At 46.4% G+C, this 19,379-nt stretch overlaps 1 protein-coding gene across 1 annotated transcript in view; it reads right to left on the minus strand.

The window, feature by feature from the left end:
• Nucleotides 1–19,379, minus strand: part of LOC138503957 (intestinal mucin-like protein) — a 507,729-nt gene that overhangs the window by 31,133 nt on the left and 457,217 nt on the right. The window contains exon 6 of the mRNA XM_069624091.1: nucleotides 12,869–12,968. Coding sequence (XP_069480192.1) covers nucleotides 12,869–12,968 — 100 coding nt within the window. The remainder of the gene's footprint in view (nucleotides 1–12,868; nucleotides 12,969–19,379) is intronic.

Below are 19,379 nucleotides of genomic sequence, written 5' to 3' on the forward strand. Positions count from 1 at the left end.
GTTACGTTCATGACTTCATTAAAGTCACCTCCCAGGATCATGAGGTTGGATGTGTGGTTTGCGATTAACGGGGCAATGTCAGTAAGCAGCGGCTCAAGCAGGGTAGGGGGTACATAGGTAGCTATCAGAGCGATGGAGTGATCCCAAAGCTTGCCTGTCGCGTACATATATCTGCCGCCTGTGTCATGGGTCACGGACGTGAGGTGGAAGGGGAGGTTTTTGTGTACCATGATCATGACCCCTCTTAAGCCTATCGTGAAACCTGAGTGAAGTGCCAGCTTGTAGTTTGTGCGTCTGAAAAGGGTACAGTCAGTGCCTGCAAGATGGGTCTCAGACAGGAACACTATGTCAGCCCCCCGCCTGTTGAGGAATTGCCGCACCAGCCGACGCTTGACTGCACTGCCCAGTCCATTAACGTTCCAAGTCATGAGCCACAGTGTTCTGAGAGCGTCGCTACTACCACTATGTGATGCCATGGGTGCTTGTGATGGTCACTGCCTGTGTTGCCGCTGACGGTGTTATACGCCAGCTGCAGATACACCCGTAGGCGAACTCTGTCTTATCTAGCCTTATCATCCTATGCGTTTGACGAGTCCTGTCTGTAACTAAACCTAACAAATCCCCAACCCCCCTCCCCATACTCCTCCCAACTAGAAGCATCGGTCGCCCGAACAAAAAACCACTGGTGTCAACTGGACACCTTACATGCGTTTAACTTAACTTCAAGTAAAGGTAGCCTCCCCCGGCTTGGATCCCAGGGGGAGAGAGCCCGCTCTTGGGGGGTGGGGGGGTCTATGGGGGAACCGCCACAAATAATACCAGTGGAAGGCGCTCTCCTTGCGTCGTGGTCTTGGGGCATAACGCGACTGCATCAGGTAAGTGTGTGTAGCCTACTGTTGTGAAAGTGCGTGTAGATAGAGTAAAACAGTAGCTCAACCTGGGTGACCCAACGGGACCTCGGGCATCTGGCAGGCCTCGGGGCAGTGGTCAGCCGCCCCGCTCTTCCGGTGGGTGCTGCGCTGGTGGTTGGCGGACCTCCCGCTGTTGGTCTGGCGGAGGCCTTCGGTTCCTTCCCCTGTTGTCGCGGTGGGCCGACCAGTCTCCGTCTAGGTTTTGTTCAGCCCAGCGCCAAGCCTCCTTGGAATCATTGAAATGGACTGTTGTCCCTTTATGGTAAATCTTGAGTTGCGCAGGGAAGAGCAGGCCATACTTCACCCCCATTGTTTGCAGTTGTTTTTTGAGGTGGTCGAAGGAGTGTCTTGCCTTTTGCACTTCCCTGGTGTAGTCGGGGAAAAAGGCAATTTTGGAACCGTTGAATGTGACAGTGCCTTTTGCGCGCGCATGTTGCAGTAGGGCATCGCGATCCCTATAATTTAAGAATTTTGCAATTATCGTGCATGGAGGTGCACCGGGTGGAGGTCTGCCTGTGGGCACTCTGTGTGCCCTCTCAATGGAGAAGAACTTGGAGAAGGCGTCTGGCTCGTACAGATCAGTCAGCCATTGTTCTAGAAAAAGTTCCATGCAGGAGCCTTCGGCCTTCTCAGGTATACCGAGTATACGCAGGTTGTTACACCTTGATCTGCCCTCTCCATCTTCAATTCTGTCCTCCAGTACCTTTAGTTTGGATGTTACGTTCTGGAGCTGCTGTTGCATATTGTGCATTCTATCCTCTGTGTTGGATATGCGATGTTCCGCTTCCCCGGTGCGTGCTGTTAGCTTTTGAAGGTCATGTCGGAGGAGGGATACATCCATGCTTATCCCGTCCATTTTCTGCTCCATTGAGGAGCGGGAATCGGCTATTGCGGCCATAATGTCCTTCAGTGAAATTCCCTGGTCCGTTTCCATCTCGTCCGCGGATTGCGGATGGGGGTCTGCCGCCAGAGGCGGTTGGATGGTATACTGATCCGTCCTGCTTTGTGTGGGAAGTTTCCTCGCCTTGTCCTTCCCCATGGTACCGATATCACTAGCTGCGTATGGGGCTGCGTGCTTGGCCTGTCTTGCACGCCGTCGCCTCCTGGAGCGGAGCTCGGGGGGGGGAGAAACACTAGCCTCCAGGAGCAGAGCCCGGGGGGGAACACTCGCCCACGCTGTCCAGCCGCTCCGACACCTCCTCCCCGTCCGTGGCTCACAGGTTTGCCTCACATGCTGGGTCGCACGGGAAGGGTGCCCCTCACTCACGAGTAGCAGTGCTGTCGGCGGGGGTCGCGGCGTCCGTTGCGGGTGGATATGCGCTCCACTCTCACCTCCGCACTGGTTCGCTATAGTCCGCCTGTTGGGAGGGACACCGCCCCGCCGGGACCACTGTCTTCCTCCGATGTCGACTGTGGAACAGTAACAGGCTGGATTCCGATGTCGCACGGACTCGCTTCAGGGCGTTCGTCCGTGCGCGCCGGGGGCCATTTTGGAAGCTGGATGTCGATCGCCTCAAAACTTCTCGTGGTCGTATTTCTTGGAATTGGCTGCGGTTTCCTCTGCTCTACGCCTCGTTTGTGCCCAAGGGTATCCAACACCCTACGTCTTTCTCATCTCGCAGCTAGCCACCACTTAGCATGTTTGATTGACAGCTAGGCTGAATGAATGGGGGTTTCTTGCATAAAAGCAGGGCTTTTGGGACTGGAACTTCAGAAGTCGCCACAGGACCTGAAAATCCGAAGAGGGAGAAGCTGAGCTGACCTGCTACGACAACACCACCGGTGGAGCCCTGCTGAACCGACTCACCACTTCCCAACGACAGAGGAGATCTCCCTGCTGGAGAGTCTTCTTCCCTTGACTGGTGGGAACAACCAGTTAACCTTCTTTTTTCGCTTCCAAGACGTCCAAGTGGTCGAATTTCCCGTGCCAAGCACCCCAGCAACCGGATAGCCTCTTACCCTTGCACCGCGAATAAAAGGACCGCTCCTTTTAATTGAGAACTCCGCGGCTGGTTTCTTCCCTGGCAGTGCAACGACCTTCTGCTTTCCTCCACGACGAGATCCTTGCTTCCCCTGGACGAAGCACCGACTTACACCCGCTGCCAAGAACAACTGCCCCCGCTGGAGCGTTCTCAACATTTTAAGGTACCGTGTCCGCCAGGCCTCCCTTTCTATAGATTGCTACAAAGTGACAGTAACTCCTTAACCTTCTGGACTGGGCTGGCCGCCTGACCATCTAACTGGTCCCTTTCTGTTGTCCAACACTTTTCTGAACCTTTGTCGAGACTTCGGTGCACTTTCAACCGTGTGACCTTGGACACATTTCTCGCGGATCCTCTTAAAGTGGGTCCAGCTTTCTGAACTTTAACTTCACGGTTTTAACCTGCCTTCTTCTCTTACTGTGTTCGTTTTAAAGTGTTGGGACCTGTTCGATCTATGCTTTGCCTTTCTCTCCCATTTTAACCAAGTTATTAGAGTGCCATCTTCGTTAAGTGCTCACCGCTGTCTGAAAATAAGTGTTGCTTTACTTAAGACTTGTCTAATAACCGTTTAAGGGAGTGTATATCTTTTAGTGACCGTGTTTTTGAACTGCTTGATATTAGTGCCAGTGTGTTTACTAGATGTGTTTTTAAATAAATAATTATATCTCTTTTACACCAAGCTCTGGTCAGTGTTTGCTTGTTCTACTGTGCTCTCTTGACCTATTGTGTATGCTCTGTATACTGCCTAACTCATCTTGAGAGAAGTCTGACTGCTCAGCCACAGCTACCAGGTAAACCTGGGTGGTGCAGACTGCTACCAATTGGGTTTACTGCCAAACACCTGTAGTCTTAAATCTTTTGCAGTGGTCCCAGAGGGAACTGCACAGGTTTCTGTCTAACAGCACCCTGGACTGCATTGCCTTAGCAACTCAAGTCGCACTCTGTTCTGATTGGCCCAGTGGTGAGCCGCCCGGCTCACCACTTAGCATGTATGAGTGACAGCTAGGCTGTTGAATGGGGCTTTTTCTGCATAAAAGCAGGGCTTTTGGGAATGGAACTTCAGAAGTCACCACAGGACCTAAGAAATCCGAAGAGGGAAGAAGCTGAGCCATCTGCAACGACGACACCTCCGGTGGAGCCCTGCTGCAACGACCTCACCACTTCCCCAACGACAAGAGAAGATCTTCTGCTGAAAGAGTCTTCTTCCTCTGAACTGGTGGGATCAACCAGTTCGCCATTTCGCCTTCCAGGATGTCTCTTGGTCGAATCGCCCGTGCCAAGCACCCCGGCGGCCAGATAGCCAAGCTTCACCACTGTGACCGCGAATACCAGGAACGCACCTTTTAACCAACGAACTCTGCGGCTGGTTTCTTCCCTGGGCAGTGCAACGACTCCAAGTTTCCTCCTCGACGAGATCCTCTCTTCCCCTGGTCAAAACCATGAACTGCACCCGTTGCCAGGAACAACTGCCACCGCTGGAGCTTCCTGAACTTTAAAGGTACTATGTTCCACCTGGCCTCCCTTTCTACGGATTGCTAAAGGTGACACTTAAATCCTTGGGTTTCCAACTGGGTTGGCCCCAGACCATCTAACTTTACCTTTTGAACCAACCCAACATCTTTTGAACATTTCTACAAAGACTTGAATGCATTTCTCAACTCTGTGATCTTGGGCACATTACACCTTGCTCCATTTAAAGTGGGCCTGGCCTATGAACTTTGGCTCTACAGTAGACTCTGCCTTCACTAACTTGTTTTGGTCTCTTAAAAGTGTCGGGAACTGTTTTATTTTTATGACCTGCTTTTTTCTCTCCCTTCTATTTAATTATTGGAGTGCCATCTAAGGTACACGCTCCCCTCTGTTTTGACAAAAAGTGGTGTTTTGACTTAGACTTGTCTAATAATTCTTACGGTAGGTGTGTATACTTTCCTGATTGTGTTTTTTGAACTTGCTTTGATTAATAGTGCTAGTGTATTTTCTAAAGTGTGCGTTAAAAAAATAATTATATACTTTTGATAACAAGCTCTGGTCAGTGGTTGCTTGCTCTACTGTGTTTTTAGCCCTATTGTGTATCCTCTGTATACTGCCCTACTCTTCTTGAGAGAAGTCTGACTGCTCAGCCACAGCTACCAGGTAAATCTGGGTGGTACAGACTGCTACCAATTGGGTTTACTGCTTACCCCTGTAGTCTTAATCTTTTTGCAGTGTTCCCCAAGGGAACTGCACAGGATTCTGCCTAACACATTCCTTGACTTTGTTTTAACATGGCTCGTACAGCAAAATTGGATGCATCGGTTTCTAGTTTGAACTCCTGGTAAAGTGAAGGCTGACGAAAAAGGGGAGCAGTGGGAAAAGCTGTTTTAAGGTTATCAAAGGCTGTTTGTGCTTCTGAAGTCTTTTGGAAGGAGACATTCTTATTTTTTACAGATGTGTCAAGGAAAGTACCATCTTGGAAACATTTCTAATGAATTTACAGTAGAAATTTGCCATACCAAGAAACCTTTGTGTCTCCTTGAAAGTATGGGGGGGTTTCATCTCTAAAATGGCCTCACTTTTCTTGGGGTCTATGGTAATCCCGTGCTTCGATATTATGTATCCCAGATAGGGGACTGAGTCGGCACCAAAAATGCATTTTTCGCATTTGGCATTGAGTTCGTGTTTTTGTAACCTTGTAAGTACTTGCTTTACACGTTCTGTATGCTTTTCTGTTGTTCTGCAAAAAAAACAAAATATCATCAAGGTAAACCACCACACTGTGCAAAAAGAGGTCTGAAAATATATGGTCCATGAAGAACTGGAATACAGCGGGTGCGTTTGCTAAACCGAAGGGCATGATTTAGTATTGGAAATTACCAAAGGGAGTTCTAAAAGCGGTCTTCCACTCATCACCAGCTTTGATTCTCACCAGATGGTACACACCCCGTAAATCAAGCTTGGTGAATATCTGGGCGGACTGAACTGCTTTCAGTATATCTGGGATGAGTGGAAGACGGTATTTATCTGGGATGGTCACTCTAGTAAGGCCCCGATAATTGATAAAGGGTTTGAGTTCAGTTATGTCTTTCTTTGGGATACAAAATAAAAATGCGTCACCTGATGATATGGATTCTGTGATCAATCCGTTCTTTACATTTTCTTCCAGATAAGCCTGCAAGGTGATATTTTCAGATTGCCATAATCTGTACATGCGGCCAAATGGTGTATTCGGCAGCAAGTCGATATTAAAATCAGCCGCTCTGTGTGGTGGTAATGTTCCTGAAGAAATACATCCTGGAACTCCTGGTAAATCCTGGTTACAAGATTGGAGACAATCAGTGGAGATTCCGTCACCGACATGGCGCCGATTCTAGCCTCTTTGGGTTCCCCACACATCTCAGATCCCAAAAATAATGTTCTCGCCCTCCAAGTTATGTAGGGGTTGTGCCGATCCAGTCACGGGATGCCTAGTATGACCTGATAATGTGCTGCAGTAATAAGATCGAAGGAAATGCATTCTTGATGTCCCTGTACGGACATGGTTAATTCTGCTGTCTGTTCAATTATAGGTCCACTACTTAAAAGCAAGCCATCGACCTCCTCGACTGGCAAAGCTTGGTGCTTCTTTTCTATTGGTATTCCCATTTTCTGTGCCCAATTGCAGCTCCAGAATCCACCATGCCTACTGCCTCAATTTCTCTTCCTTGGGGCAAGACCAGTTGTATCTTTATCATGAGAAGTGAAGTGGTGTTTCCCATGGCAGTATTAAGGGTACCATAGATGTTGGGACTAACAGTAGTCTCCCGTTCGAGTGTCCCTTCTACGTTTGGGAGCGGGCATTCCCCGTCTTTCGCAGAGGGTAAGGGGGGCTAGGGTATAAGCTCTCACCAAATGGTCAGCTGCTCCGCAATACATGTATAGCCCATTTCTTCTACAGCGTTGTCTTTCTTCCTCTGAAAGTGGGCCTCTAGCTGACCCTATTTGCATAGGTTCAGTTGCATTAGTTTCCTCTACAGTAACAGCAGGTGGAGGGGGCAATGTTCAGTTACTGCTGAACCGGTTCTTCTTTCTACCCTTCTTTCCTGCAGTCTATAGTCCATCTGGATTGCCAATTTCACCAACTCATCGAATGAAGGAAGCATGGGGACTCGGGCTAACTCATCCATTTAATTCATCAGATAATCCCATATGAAACAAAGTGAAACAGGCCTCCTCTGGCCATGTTGTTTGTTGTGCGATATGTTTAAATTTGGTTACGTAAGTTAACAGATCACAGGAACCCTGTGTTAGGTCCAGAAAGCATCCTGTTTGATATAAGATAGTTCTGGCCTGTCAAACATCCCTGCGAATGCAGTTAAAATGCCCCGAAAATCATCCAACAAGGGGTTATTAGCCACAACCAGAGGGGTAGCCCATGAAAGTGTGGTACCCGTCAAATTGGAGATCATGAATCCAACCTTGATTCTGTCAGTGGAAAGCAAGGTTTGGCTAAATGCAAAGGCAACCGTACATGCGTCCACAAATCCCTTATACTTTTTGTGGTGCCCCTGGTACTTTTCCATCAAAGAGGTTCTTAAAGAAGTAGCCTGCAAAACGAGATCCCTGTGCGGCATGGACTCTCTAAGCACTGCATTTTCAGCCTTTAGGTTTTGTACCTCTAATGTCAGACCCTGGACTGCAAAAATTAATTCTTGTAATTGCTCCATTTCCTTTTTGGTTTTTGGGTGTCACAATTTGTCACTGACAGGCCTTACCTTTAGGTACTTGCGAGCTAGTTTAGTAACAAGTTACCTAATTTGACTGGAAACGTGACTCCTGAAACTCAGAGTTCGTTTAGGTCTTCCATGTAGAGGTTGAAAAGAGTGGGGGCTACGACACATCCCTTTCTTAACCCCACACAAGTGGGTATAGGGGCCGACATGACCCCCTCCCTATTCAATCTCACCCTCACAACAGAATCATTATGTAACAGCGCCAGAAGCTGTATTGTTTTAATGGGATATTCCAGTCCAAGAAATGTATTCCATGACATGTTCCAACTAACTGTGTCAAACGCACTTGACATGTCTATGGAAGCCATGTAGACCGGGCCCACCATCGCTTTTGTAACAGTATGCCGATGTGATAGCGCTGTTCCATTAAGAGTAGTTCCCATCCCAGACGAAACAGCACAGGGTAAATCGAGGGTAAGTTTAAGGGCTCTAGCTGATGGTTTAGGTCTCTAAGCAGTAAGGCAGAGAAGATGTTTGCTGGACGAGTCGAAAAGGGCAATAGGCCTGTAGTTTCTGGTAGCAGCCACATCCCCATGTTTGAATATTGGGATTATGGTCGACTGTTGCGACGTAGGGGCTAACTCTATGGGCAAGATGGATACTTTTGAAGAGAGTAATCAAGGGCCCCACCCAGAGGAGAGGGGGAAACCATCAGGGCCTGACGTCTATAGCCCACAAGATGTCGTCTTCCTCCCAGCGGAAGGTGCCCTGCACATGGCAGAATGGGAGTCAGCAAGCCACCAAGTTTGCAGGTAACGCACATTTGTCTCTATAATACTCAATCCATGTATGTTCTGAAATGGAAGCAACCCTTTCCCGATCCGGAGCAGAGACCTGTGCCTTAATTATAGACCAAAGCCTGGTGTCGTTATTATTCACCAGCGCCCCTAGGCTCTCCTGATTCCTTTGAACATGTGCCTCTACTCTAGTAATTTCAAAATTCTCCTGTACTGATATAATGGGCCTCATGCTAAGTTTGCGGGTCCAGAATCAGTTTTTTTTGTGTGAGGCTTTCCAAATGCAGAATTATTACATGGAACCCATCCAGGACATAGAATGTGCAGGGACACTGAGGTGACATGCCCCGAGGTGGCGGGCCCACCCTATGGGTAACGGCTCACCACCCAGGTTAAGGTTCAAACAAAGCACTGAGAGGATTATCGCCATTAGCACCTGTGTAATATGCTACAAGGGTGCTAATGATTCTAATTGACCCCTCTGCGGCTTTCAACACTGTTAACAATGCCAGGCTACTTGCAAGACCTAGATATATTGGTGTAAGAGGCCCAGACACTCCTTGGATTGAGCATGTTTAATCTCACAGATGTGAGAGGGTGTGTATGCCCCCTTTTCTCATGTGATTATTTTCCAGTATGGTGTAGAGTTCCAAGGGAATCTGCACGGCCATCACTTCTTTTTAACATTTACCTCTGCCCCTTACAGATCTAATTTGCTCTCTTGGTTTGACTTTTTCAACTATGTTCATGACATCCAAAATGTGTTTGAAGTATCACCCTCCTTATTTGTGGTCGGCAGTACATTCACAAATGCCATATTTGCTGTGGATGTTTGGATGGGGTGCATGTGTTTTTAATTAGGCCCACACCAAACAGAAATAGTGATGGCATGTTCCTCAACCTTTTCTGGCCTATATCTTTACAATGCTGCACCAATCCTTCTCAATGTGTAAAACAATAATGTTTCTCCAACAAAATCTGTTTGAATCCCCAGATTACCCAGGTGGTGAAGATTGTGTTCGTCCATCTGAAAATAATGAGAAAATGTTTTCCTTATTTAGCACAATCAGATGGAACATAAGCCACTTTGGGTTTGGTCCTGCCTTTTCTGGTCTACTCCCACTGTACTTATTTGCCTGCCCCGAAATATTTCAGCATGCCACTACTTGTGTGTTCTTTCTAGGATCCCAACACGTGAGTGGACCTCGCATATTAGAAGGGCCCTTAAGCCACGTTGCTTGGTTCTCCTGGCTTACTATGAGATTGGTATTCTTTCCTCACAAAATGCCTAAAAAAAGTTTCACCTGCAATCTTTCACTCTACCTCTAACAAACCATTCTTAATTGCTGGGTTCAAAAGAAGCAGATTTGGTGGTAGTGCTTTCTCTGTTCCAGCCCTATCCTTGTGGAATGGCGTTTACTCTTGGTTAGATCCATTAAGACCATATTAATTTCCTAGACAGGTATAATTTGGCAATTCCATAGCTAAGTCTGGGACCCATCAGAAAAACTATGCAATAGCGATAGCATCAATGCCACTTGTTAGCAAGGGCAATGCTTTACGAAACAGCCTTAACATACCATAATACCAAAGGCAAAGCCTGACTTTCAGAATGTTTTTGCTGTTTATAAATGGCATCTTAGTGCCAAGAATGCAATGCTCAGAATATGCACACCAGTATCATTACAAGAGCAACACTAGACTAATGTTGAGCAGAGCTGGCACAGCGGGAGGGCACTACATTATTTGTTTGTTGGTGCTGGAGCAGCCCAACAGATGAAGCACTGAAGATAAAACGAAGAACTCAAACAAGTCCAAATATTTGGAGAAACAAGTGATAAAACATTTCGAATAGTTATGAACACTATATTGTCGACGTTTAATAAGTACATCTTCACATCTATGTTTTACTGCCCAATATTAACGTCTCGAGACAACCATGTGTCTTTCTCTGGCATTGGTTTGTTCACTTTATCAATTGAAACTATAACCAACACAAGGCCCATGACCCCTTGCATGTAACTGAAAACGCCCAGATAAAACTATAGTGTTCTGGTATCTTGCTTGGGCAGTTGTTCAAACTGAAAAACGGATGGAGAATAGCAAAAATTACGTTACAAATACCTTACTTCTTATCAACAGTTGTTTAGACAGGTACACGTCACAGTCATCTTGTCTAATGCTTGATTGTAAGCTACAAGGTCTGCAATTCTTTACAAGTATCTACAAGCAAATATATTTGTTCATGTATCTTTATTGGACACTAAGATGTTATTAAAAAAATCATGTATGCTTCCCTCTGTTTAAGTTTTGTAATGCATTCCTGAACAGATGGGAGCTTTCTGATCACCGTAATTGGTTGACATTCTAGATGCGGATTGAATAGTTCACCTTAATAAAATGTTTTGCCACTAGAAAGGTGACATTACCCACTCTTATGCTAGAATTGTGATCAGACCATAGTTCTTTCATGCACCTTTGCCTTTCTCTAACATAGTTCAATTTGAAAAGGAGGAAAATCGCTCACTTAGTGAGGCATCTTGCACAATGTTTCAGTGGTATCTCTTTGCCAGTGACTGGTTCTCAACAACAAGTTTTGAAGACTATTCTTTCTCTTGAATACAAACATCTCATAGTGGTCCAGAGTCCCTATGTTGTGTGGATACCAGTTCGGGTAGGCAGATCGGACAGTTTGCATTTTCAATATTTCAAAAATATACAGATCACACACAATCCACGATGAAGTAACAATTCCGATCATCCATGCAAAAACATTACTAATCTACTATATTTGCAATTTAGTTCAAGAGAATAAAGTGTTTGAAAGTGAGGCAAACATGCCTGCTAAAAGATTTGTTCAAAGAATTTACTGAGTGAAGCAAATAGAATACATGCAAATTAAAGTCAATTGACAGACAGAATGGGCCTCATTAGGAGTTTGCCATGCCATTCTTACCGGCATGGCTACCCCCAAACCGGGTTCTGAGTCCCAGAAATAGGGAATTACCAGGCTATGCCGTCTGTAGCGGGCCCGGTAATTCCCATTCTCGGGACCCGGACCCAGTACATCCCCATTCCCATTTGAGCCCCCACAGGGCTCAATGGGAATGGGGGAGGATGCTAACAACGGGCCCGTTAATGACGGGCCCATTGTTAGCATCCTGTACTGCTAGCGGGTCCCGCTCTACACGTCTGGTCTGGCCAGGTGTCCAGAGCGGGACCCGCTGCAGACCTCGTAATGTGGCAGCTTGGAATGAACGGTGCCGGTCCCTTACCGGCACCGTTCATTCCGCGGCCGCCTTCCTCCTAATGACGACAAATGTATTGTAATCTGGGGAGATGCAGGTCACCATAAACATACAAACATGTAATTGTAACAGAGAATATAGTTGGAAAGTGCAGAAACTTGGGGCAATTTTAGTTACAGATTCAGATTTTAAAAAGTGATTATAATTATTTTTTCAACGCACAGTAGTGATTGCTTTCAAAGTAGTGAGGGTTTCAAATTTTTAATTGCACTTTGATGCTTACCTGCTTCAACACAGGTGTCAGGCTTGGAGGCTCTGCTCCTCCTACTCAACATTGTCCCTCCCCAATGAGCCAAATTATAAATAAGCAGAAAGCGTACCCTTAGTGTTAACTTTGACTGTGAAATGGGCGCTTCTCATTTCAAAGTCTATTAGCAGACATAGAGGGGTTCAATTATCCTTAAAATCATGACTTCTTGAACAAGCTTTGGCACCTTGAACTCTGTTTTAAAATTGTCAAAACAACCCTCCTTAAAAGTTTGGCGGTGTGGGAAAAAAGTGACGTTAATTCCGTTACAGGCACTTTTTTTTTAGCAGTAACGGAATTACCACTGTTTTTCCTGCACTGCCAAACTATAGGTTTTGGGACGTGTTGCTGGAGGTAAATCCTCCACTTTACCCCCAAAAATCGACAGATTTACAGCGCAGCCCGAGGGACTCAAACAATGAAGGATTACACCGCCCTACCACCACTTGCAATCCTGTGGTAAAACCCACGAGACCAAGTTGCAGCAACCGGTTTTGGCAGTAATTGGGCAGAATTGACACCAAATAATGTGGAATGATGCCCATTGTATTTTACCCCTGAGTTTCTAGCCATTGGTCTTTAATTAATTTGAAAGTAATCACGTGTTTTTCCTCCAAGTTGAATTCAAGCTCACTTCTTTTTATGGTCATTAACTGGAAGAAGAGAAATGAGCAATTTGTCAGCACTGTTTTATGAACTGAGAAGAATGTCCTTAGGCTTTTTCTATCACTGGACATACTACTGGGAATCAAAGGAGCCTAGGAACTAGGTACTATGTACCTAGTAACCACACCTCCTTCATTCCCTCCGTAAGAGCACACCCGCAGCCTTTCCAGATAGATGTAAACTAGTGTTCAGTAGCGAAACAGCTAAAGCTATGCAAGTTCCCAGGTACGTTTTTTTTTCTCGCAACTAACACCTCTGTGAATACTTACTCAGAGCCTTTGATTGAACAGTACATTAAGTCCATTGAAGTGTCCGGATGTTCTCCTTTGATTTCCAGTTTTCTATTCTTCAGTTCACATTCGAAATTCCCTTTAAAAAAACAATAATATGCAAATTGTATCATATATGTGTGTATATATATATATATATATATATATATATATATATATATATATATATATATATATATATATAGAGAGAGAGAGAGAGAGAGAGAGGGGAGGGGGAGAGAGATATTGAGCACAACAAGACAGGCATCATCCCTCAGAAAACACTTTTGTACAGGTGCATTATAAATGACTTATATCATATCAGGCCTATCCCCCTTTTGACACTGGTACTTTAAATGGCACCATTATTTCTATTATTAAGAGCTTTTGTTTCCACACTGCCTGGTAAATTCATGTTTTTCCAACTGTGTGCAGCATTACAATAGTTTTGGGAGGATAGCTCAGGGGAGCCGCGCTCGTCTTGGAGACAAGAGGATGCGGAGCAACACAGGTTCAAGCCCCAGGTCGGTGCTTAGAAACCTCAGGGTACTAAGCATGTTATAAATAACCAATTGTAATTATAATGTGGTTTAAAAATATAAGCACAGATCGCCCAATCTAAAATAAGCACCAACTGCGTGACACAGAGACATCACTATCTTGGAACATTAGGACACACCTGAAAATGAAAGTTTCCTTGTGTGTGTCAGATCTGTGAACATGTTTCTATTGTGGGGAACTTATCTTGTGTGTGAACACTTTCAGAAAAAGATTGTCATAACAATGCGTTATTAGAAAGAACAACTCCATTGTACTATTAGGGAGCATTTTGCAGTATATGTTTGTCTTGTGTGTGACAACTTCAAGCTGTGGAATGTAACAGCACGAGATAGACTTTTTTATGTGTTTGTATTTTATTGTTTGTTGTATGTAAAGCACCTTGAAGCTGCATGTTGGCCATTGCGTGCCAAACACATTTTAATAAAAGAAATGACATAGTGAATGAACGTCCACATTATATCAGCGGACAACATTTTCACTTAACAGTCTTTTTTCAGGATAGTGTAATTGTTTCCCTGAAGCTTTATAAAACTCTTGGTGGACATCTTCTGATGTGTAGTATTTTTGTTAAAGCAGCTTGTGGTATTTTGTATCTGTGACCAAGCTTTTCCAATGTAGACCACATTGGTATATACAGCTTTATTTCTGAAACATGTTTATGTTCACACCTCTGTCCTTCCACTCATCTCCCCTCAACCTTTTGTAACCCATAAGGTGTCACAATTTAACATGACTTACAGTAAGAAAGCATCAGTATCCAATTCAAACAACAGGGCTTCATGGGATGCACATGAAACCTGGCTAATATCTGAACCATGGATACTAGGTTCTGGTAGAGATATTAAAACAGAAATAAGAGCATTCAGGGAGTTTGGCCATCTGGCAGGCATCATGAAGTAAAAGCACTGGGAATTCTCTACAATGACAGATCTACAATAACAAGTGTTAGAAAAAGGAATATGTCTGGCTGCAAATGCTGATGATAAACCATTTTGGGGAATTACAAAAATAATGCTACCCTCCACATTTACAAAGCCCCAACTAATGGCTTTGCTAATGCCTATTTCACAGAAGCCCATCGAGGAGAAAAGGGCAGAGGACTGAATCCGCTGTTTTTGCTGTTTGTGCAGGCCATGTTGGCCGGATAGCCGAGGACTGCTAGAGTGCGGTGCGCTGTTCCGGGTTCAACATTAATCCGGAGTGCAGCCGGAATTAGAACAAAAGAAGCAGGTACCAATATCGGGACACACCAGGGAGCTTGAGGACGAACAGCTTCGGACAGCCCTCCAGACATAACAAGGTCGAGAATTGAGCGTCACAGAGGAGTGGAAGAACGGTGAGGAAAGGAGGTAAGGAGAGCTGGGTTTGTGGATTTCAGGCCCAATGGATTCACGGTGCAGCACACTCTACTTCCCACCCTCCGCCCCAGTATCAATTCAAACAAATAAACCCAAACGGGAATTTAGTGAAAAAAAGTTAGATTCTTGGTACTGGGAGCTCTGGAAAGCCTTCTGTTGAGTGTGAATAGGACCTGAAAAAAAGTGAAAACAAATCCCCGCTTGAACTGAAGCAGCACCCCAAATTGAAGCGCTGTCTCTCTCACAGCCTCTTCAGCCCCTCCCCCATCCGCCTATAATTTTAGTGTGGACAGTTCCAACCCAGCCATCGTTGATAGACTAGAGCAGAGACGGGGTGGTAAGGGTCTTTCTATCCCCTTCCCGTAAAGTAAATCTCTAAGGGAGTCATTGAGAAGAACTAGTTACTCTTACCTTGTAACGTTCTTTCGATGGGATGTTCCTCCGACGTATTCCTTATCTTAGATAGAAATCCTTCAGCTTTGCTGGCCTCGGAAAATTTTTTCGCCAGAGGGCGCTGCGCGTCGATGATCGCCGAGTCGATGACCCTCGACGGCCTCCGTGCCGACGTCGACGTCATCCTGCCTATAAAGGCCGCGCGCAGCGTCCGTTGCTCAGTTCCGTTTTGTAGTCCCCAGTAATGTTTTTGGATTAGACTAATCACCTTGAAGGAGCATAGGCTGCAAACCCACAGGAAGTCATACTGCGGGGATGGATGGGAGGGTCGATAAGGAATACGTCGGAGGAACATCCCATCGAAAGAACGTTACAAGGTAAGAGTAACTAGTTCTTCGAAGGGATTGTGTCCTCCGACGTATTCCTTATCTTAGATAGACTCCCATAGCAGTGGTATTGTGACTGGAGGCGGGAGTAATAAAAGTTATGTTACCCTTCCAGAATGGACAGAGTGTAACACAGCCTTGCCGAATCTAGTTTCTTGACTAGAGGAGGAATCCAGGCTATAGAATTTGGTAAATGTATGTGCGGACGACCATGTGGCAGCCGCACATATATCTCGAATTGGCACCCCTCTTTGAAGGGCTGAGGATGTTGCGATACCCCTGGTAGAATGAGCCCTTAGATTTTGAGGAGGCTCCTTTCCTGCCAATTTGTAGCACTCCAGAATGGCTAAAATAATCCATCTGGAGATGGTTTGTTTTGTTATTGGAAGGCCCAACTTATGTCCTGCATAACCTACAAAGAGTTGGTCTGCTTGTCTGATCTTAGCCAATCTGCTGATATAAAAGCTCAAGGCTCGCTTAGGGTCCAGCCTGTGCAGTCTCTCTTCCTCCTTCCCCGGATGAGGAGGAGGGTAGAAAGAAGGTAATATAATCTTCTGAGTGATGTGAAACTCCGAGACTACCTTCGGGAGGAAGTTAGGCTTCACCTGAAGAACAACTTTGTCCTTGTAAAAGATTGTATGTGGAGGTTTACACGATAAGGCTTGCAACTCGCTAACCCTTCTAGCAGATGTCAATGCTATTAGCAAAACAGTTTTGAGGGTGAGAAGCTTCAATGAACAAGAGTGTAGTGGTTCAAAAGGGGCACCCTTTAGGAAGTTTAAAATTAGGTTTAAATCCCATAAGGGAACTTGAAAAGGTTTCGGGGGATAAACATTAGTTAATCCTTTTAGGTATTGTATTACCAATGGAATTTTGAAGTATGAAGGCTCCTCTGCAGTGCGCTTAAAGATTGATAGCGCTGCGAGATAGCCCTTAATTGTGCCAACCTGTAGGCCTGAATTAGCCAGGTAAAGTAAGAATGACAACACCATAGGTGTACCACAAGAAAAGGGTTCAATATTCTTTTCTCTGCACCAGCTGCAAAATTTGTTCCAACGGCAGCGGTATAGAGTTTTAGTTGCCGGCCTTCTGGCCGAAAGCAACACCTCCATAACATCATCCGGAAGGTCCCAATCCTTGTACCTCAACCTTTCAGACACCAAGCGTGAAGGTTGAGGGTCTTGATGGCTGGATGGAGAACCTGACCTTCCTTCTGCGAGAGAAGATCCTCTCTGTATGGCAGTCGAATTGGAGGGCAGATGGACATGTCTAGAAGGTCCGGGTACCACGTTCTCCTGGCCCAATCCGGGGCAATTAGGATCATGGTCTTCCGAAACCTTCTCAACCTCCTGATCATTTGAGGAATGACAGGGACCGGAGGGAACGCGTACAGAAGTGGGAACTCCCAGTCCACTACGAACGCATCTCCTAGAGCTCCTCTCGGGGGAAATTCCCTTGAGCAAAATCTGTCGCACTTCCTGTTGATACTGGTGGCGAACAGATCCACTTGAGGGGTTCCCCAAAGGGCGAAGATCTCTTGAAGGACTTCCTGAGCTATCTCCCACTCGTGAGAGACTGTGCTCTGCCTGCTCAGAGCGTCCGCTGTCAAGTTCTTCTCTCCGGCTAGGTGAATTGCCGATAGAGAGATTCCTTCCTGAATTGCCCAAAACCAGAGCTGCATCGCCTCTCTGCACAGTGGTAGTGAGCCTACGCCTCCTCTTTTGTTGAGGTAGTGCATGGCCACTGTATTGTCCGTCATTATTAGGACGTTTCTTCCCCGTACAGACGGCAGAAAAGCCTTCAGCGCTAGTCTGATGGCTCTCAGCTCCAACAGGTTGATATGTAGTCTGGACTCCGATGGAGACCAACGACCGCTGATGGTCAAGTCGTTGGCGTGAGCTCCCCACCCCGTGAGTGAGGCATCCGTGACTACTGTTATCTCCGGCCATGGTTGCCAAAACATTTCTCCTTTCAGGATGTTCTCCCGACAGGCCCACCACTGAAGGTCTCGGGCTACTTTGACCGGGATCCGAAGGAGATCTGTCATCCTTCCTGAGAACTGTGACCACTGAGTTCTCAGTGCCCACTGGAGGGATCTCATTCTCAGGCGAGCCTCCGGCACGAGGAATATGCAGGATGCCATGAGGCCTAGCAACCTCAGAAAGTCGTAGGCTGGGAGATATTGGGCATTCTGAAATCTGATGACCATCTGCAGAATATCTCGAGCCCTCACCTCTGGTGGCAAGGCTCTTCCCAGGGAAGTGTCCAGGACTGCTCCAATGAATTGGAGTCTCTGTGATGGTATCATCTGTGACTTCTTTAAATTGAGGGAGAAGCCCAGCTTGTGAAGGAAGTGGCAAACATAATCTAGTTGTCTCTGAACCTGTTCCGAAGATACAGCTCTGATCAACCAATCGTCTAGGTAAGGGTAGACATGAATCCCTTCCCTCCTTAGACTTGCAGCCACAACCGACATTAGCTTGGTAAAGACCCTCGGGGCGGAGGTTAGCCCAAATGGCAGAACTCGAAATTGATAATGAGAGCTGCCAATTGCGAACCTCAGGTATCTCCTGTGCCTGGGATGGATCGGCACATGGAAATAAGCGTCCTGGAGGTCTAGAGATACCAACCAGTCCTGAAGCTGGAGGGCCTGAAGGATCTGAGAGAGAGTCACCATCTTGAACTTGTCCTTTCGGAGGAATTTGTTCAATTCCCGTAAGTCTAAGATGGGTCTCAGTCCTCCGTCCTTCTTCGGTATTATGAAGTAGGGGGAGTACCAACCCTTGTTCCTTTCCGCTACAGGTACCAGTTCTATGGCACCTTTCTCTAGCAGGTCTAAAACCTCCTGCAAGAGGAGCGGATCTGGAAGCTTCAAAGGGTTGTTCCCCGGTGGATGACTCTGAGGGATATGTAGGAAGGGCAGGCAGTAACCTTGGGCCACTGTCTCCAGAGCCCAAGCATCTGACGTAATAGCCTGCCATTCCGTCAGATGGTGAGTTAACCTGCCCCCTACTGGTGTTCTGTGAGGGGAGACCTCAGAGTGGTTTTGAAGCGGCTGATGCAGTTGCCGAAGGTAAAGTGGCTCCTGCTCCTGCGGGTGCGGCTTTCTTTCCCCTACCCCGTCCACCACGGGTAAATCTTCCTTGGCCTCTTTGAGCCGGTCGTCCTCTGCCCTTTCCATATGAGGAATAGTAACGAAAGGACCGTCCTCTCCACGATGATCCCGAAGGACGAAAGGTATTCTGACGGATAGCAGCTCCCAATGACTTGGCTGCTGCCTTGGACGTTTGCAGTTTCTCCAAACTGTCATCCGCCTTCTTTCCAAAGAGGGTAGAACCGTCAAAGGGCATATTCAAAAGCCTGGTCTGCACGTCAGAGGCAAAACCAGACTTCCTCAACCACGCATGCCTGCGGATTGTGGTACTTGCCGCCATGGCCCTGCTGATACTGTCAGCAGAATCTAGGCCAGTTTGTAGGGTCTCGCACATCGCATCTTTACCATCCCTGATGATGTTTAAAAATGCGTCCCTTTCCTCTCCTTCTTGGAGGCAGTCAGCCGCTGATGAAGCGCACTCCCAAAGGGTGTGGCTGAACCTAGCGAGCGTACAGGTCGCGTTAATAGACTTTAACGCCATGCTACAGGCAGAAAAAACCTTCTTAGCCATGGCATCATACTTTTTGTCATCCCTATCCTGCGGAGCAGTGGGGTATGCAGATGTGCTGCCTGATGAGGTTGCAGCCTGTACAACTAAGCTCTCAGGAGTAGGGTGTTTTGACAAATATTCAGGGTCAGAACTAGCCACCCTGTATTTT

Source organism: Ambystoma mexicanum, chromosome 11 (assembly GCF_040938575.1).
Source record: "Ambystoma mexicanum isolate Mex_15411 chromosome 11, UKY_AmexF1_1, whole genome shotgun sequence".
Classification (NCBI taxonomy): domain Eukaryota; kingdom Metazoa; phylum Chordata; class Amphibia; order Caudata; family Ambystomatidae; genus Ambystoma; species Ambystoma mexicanum.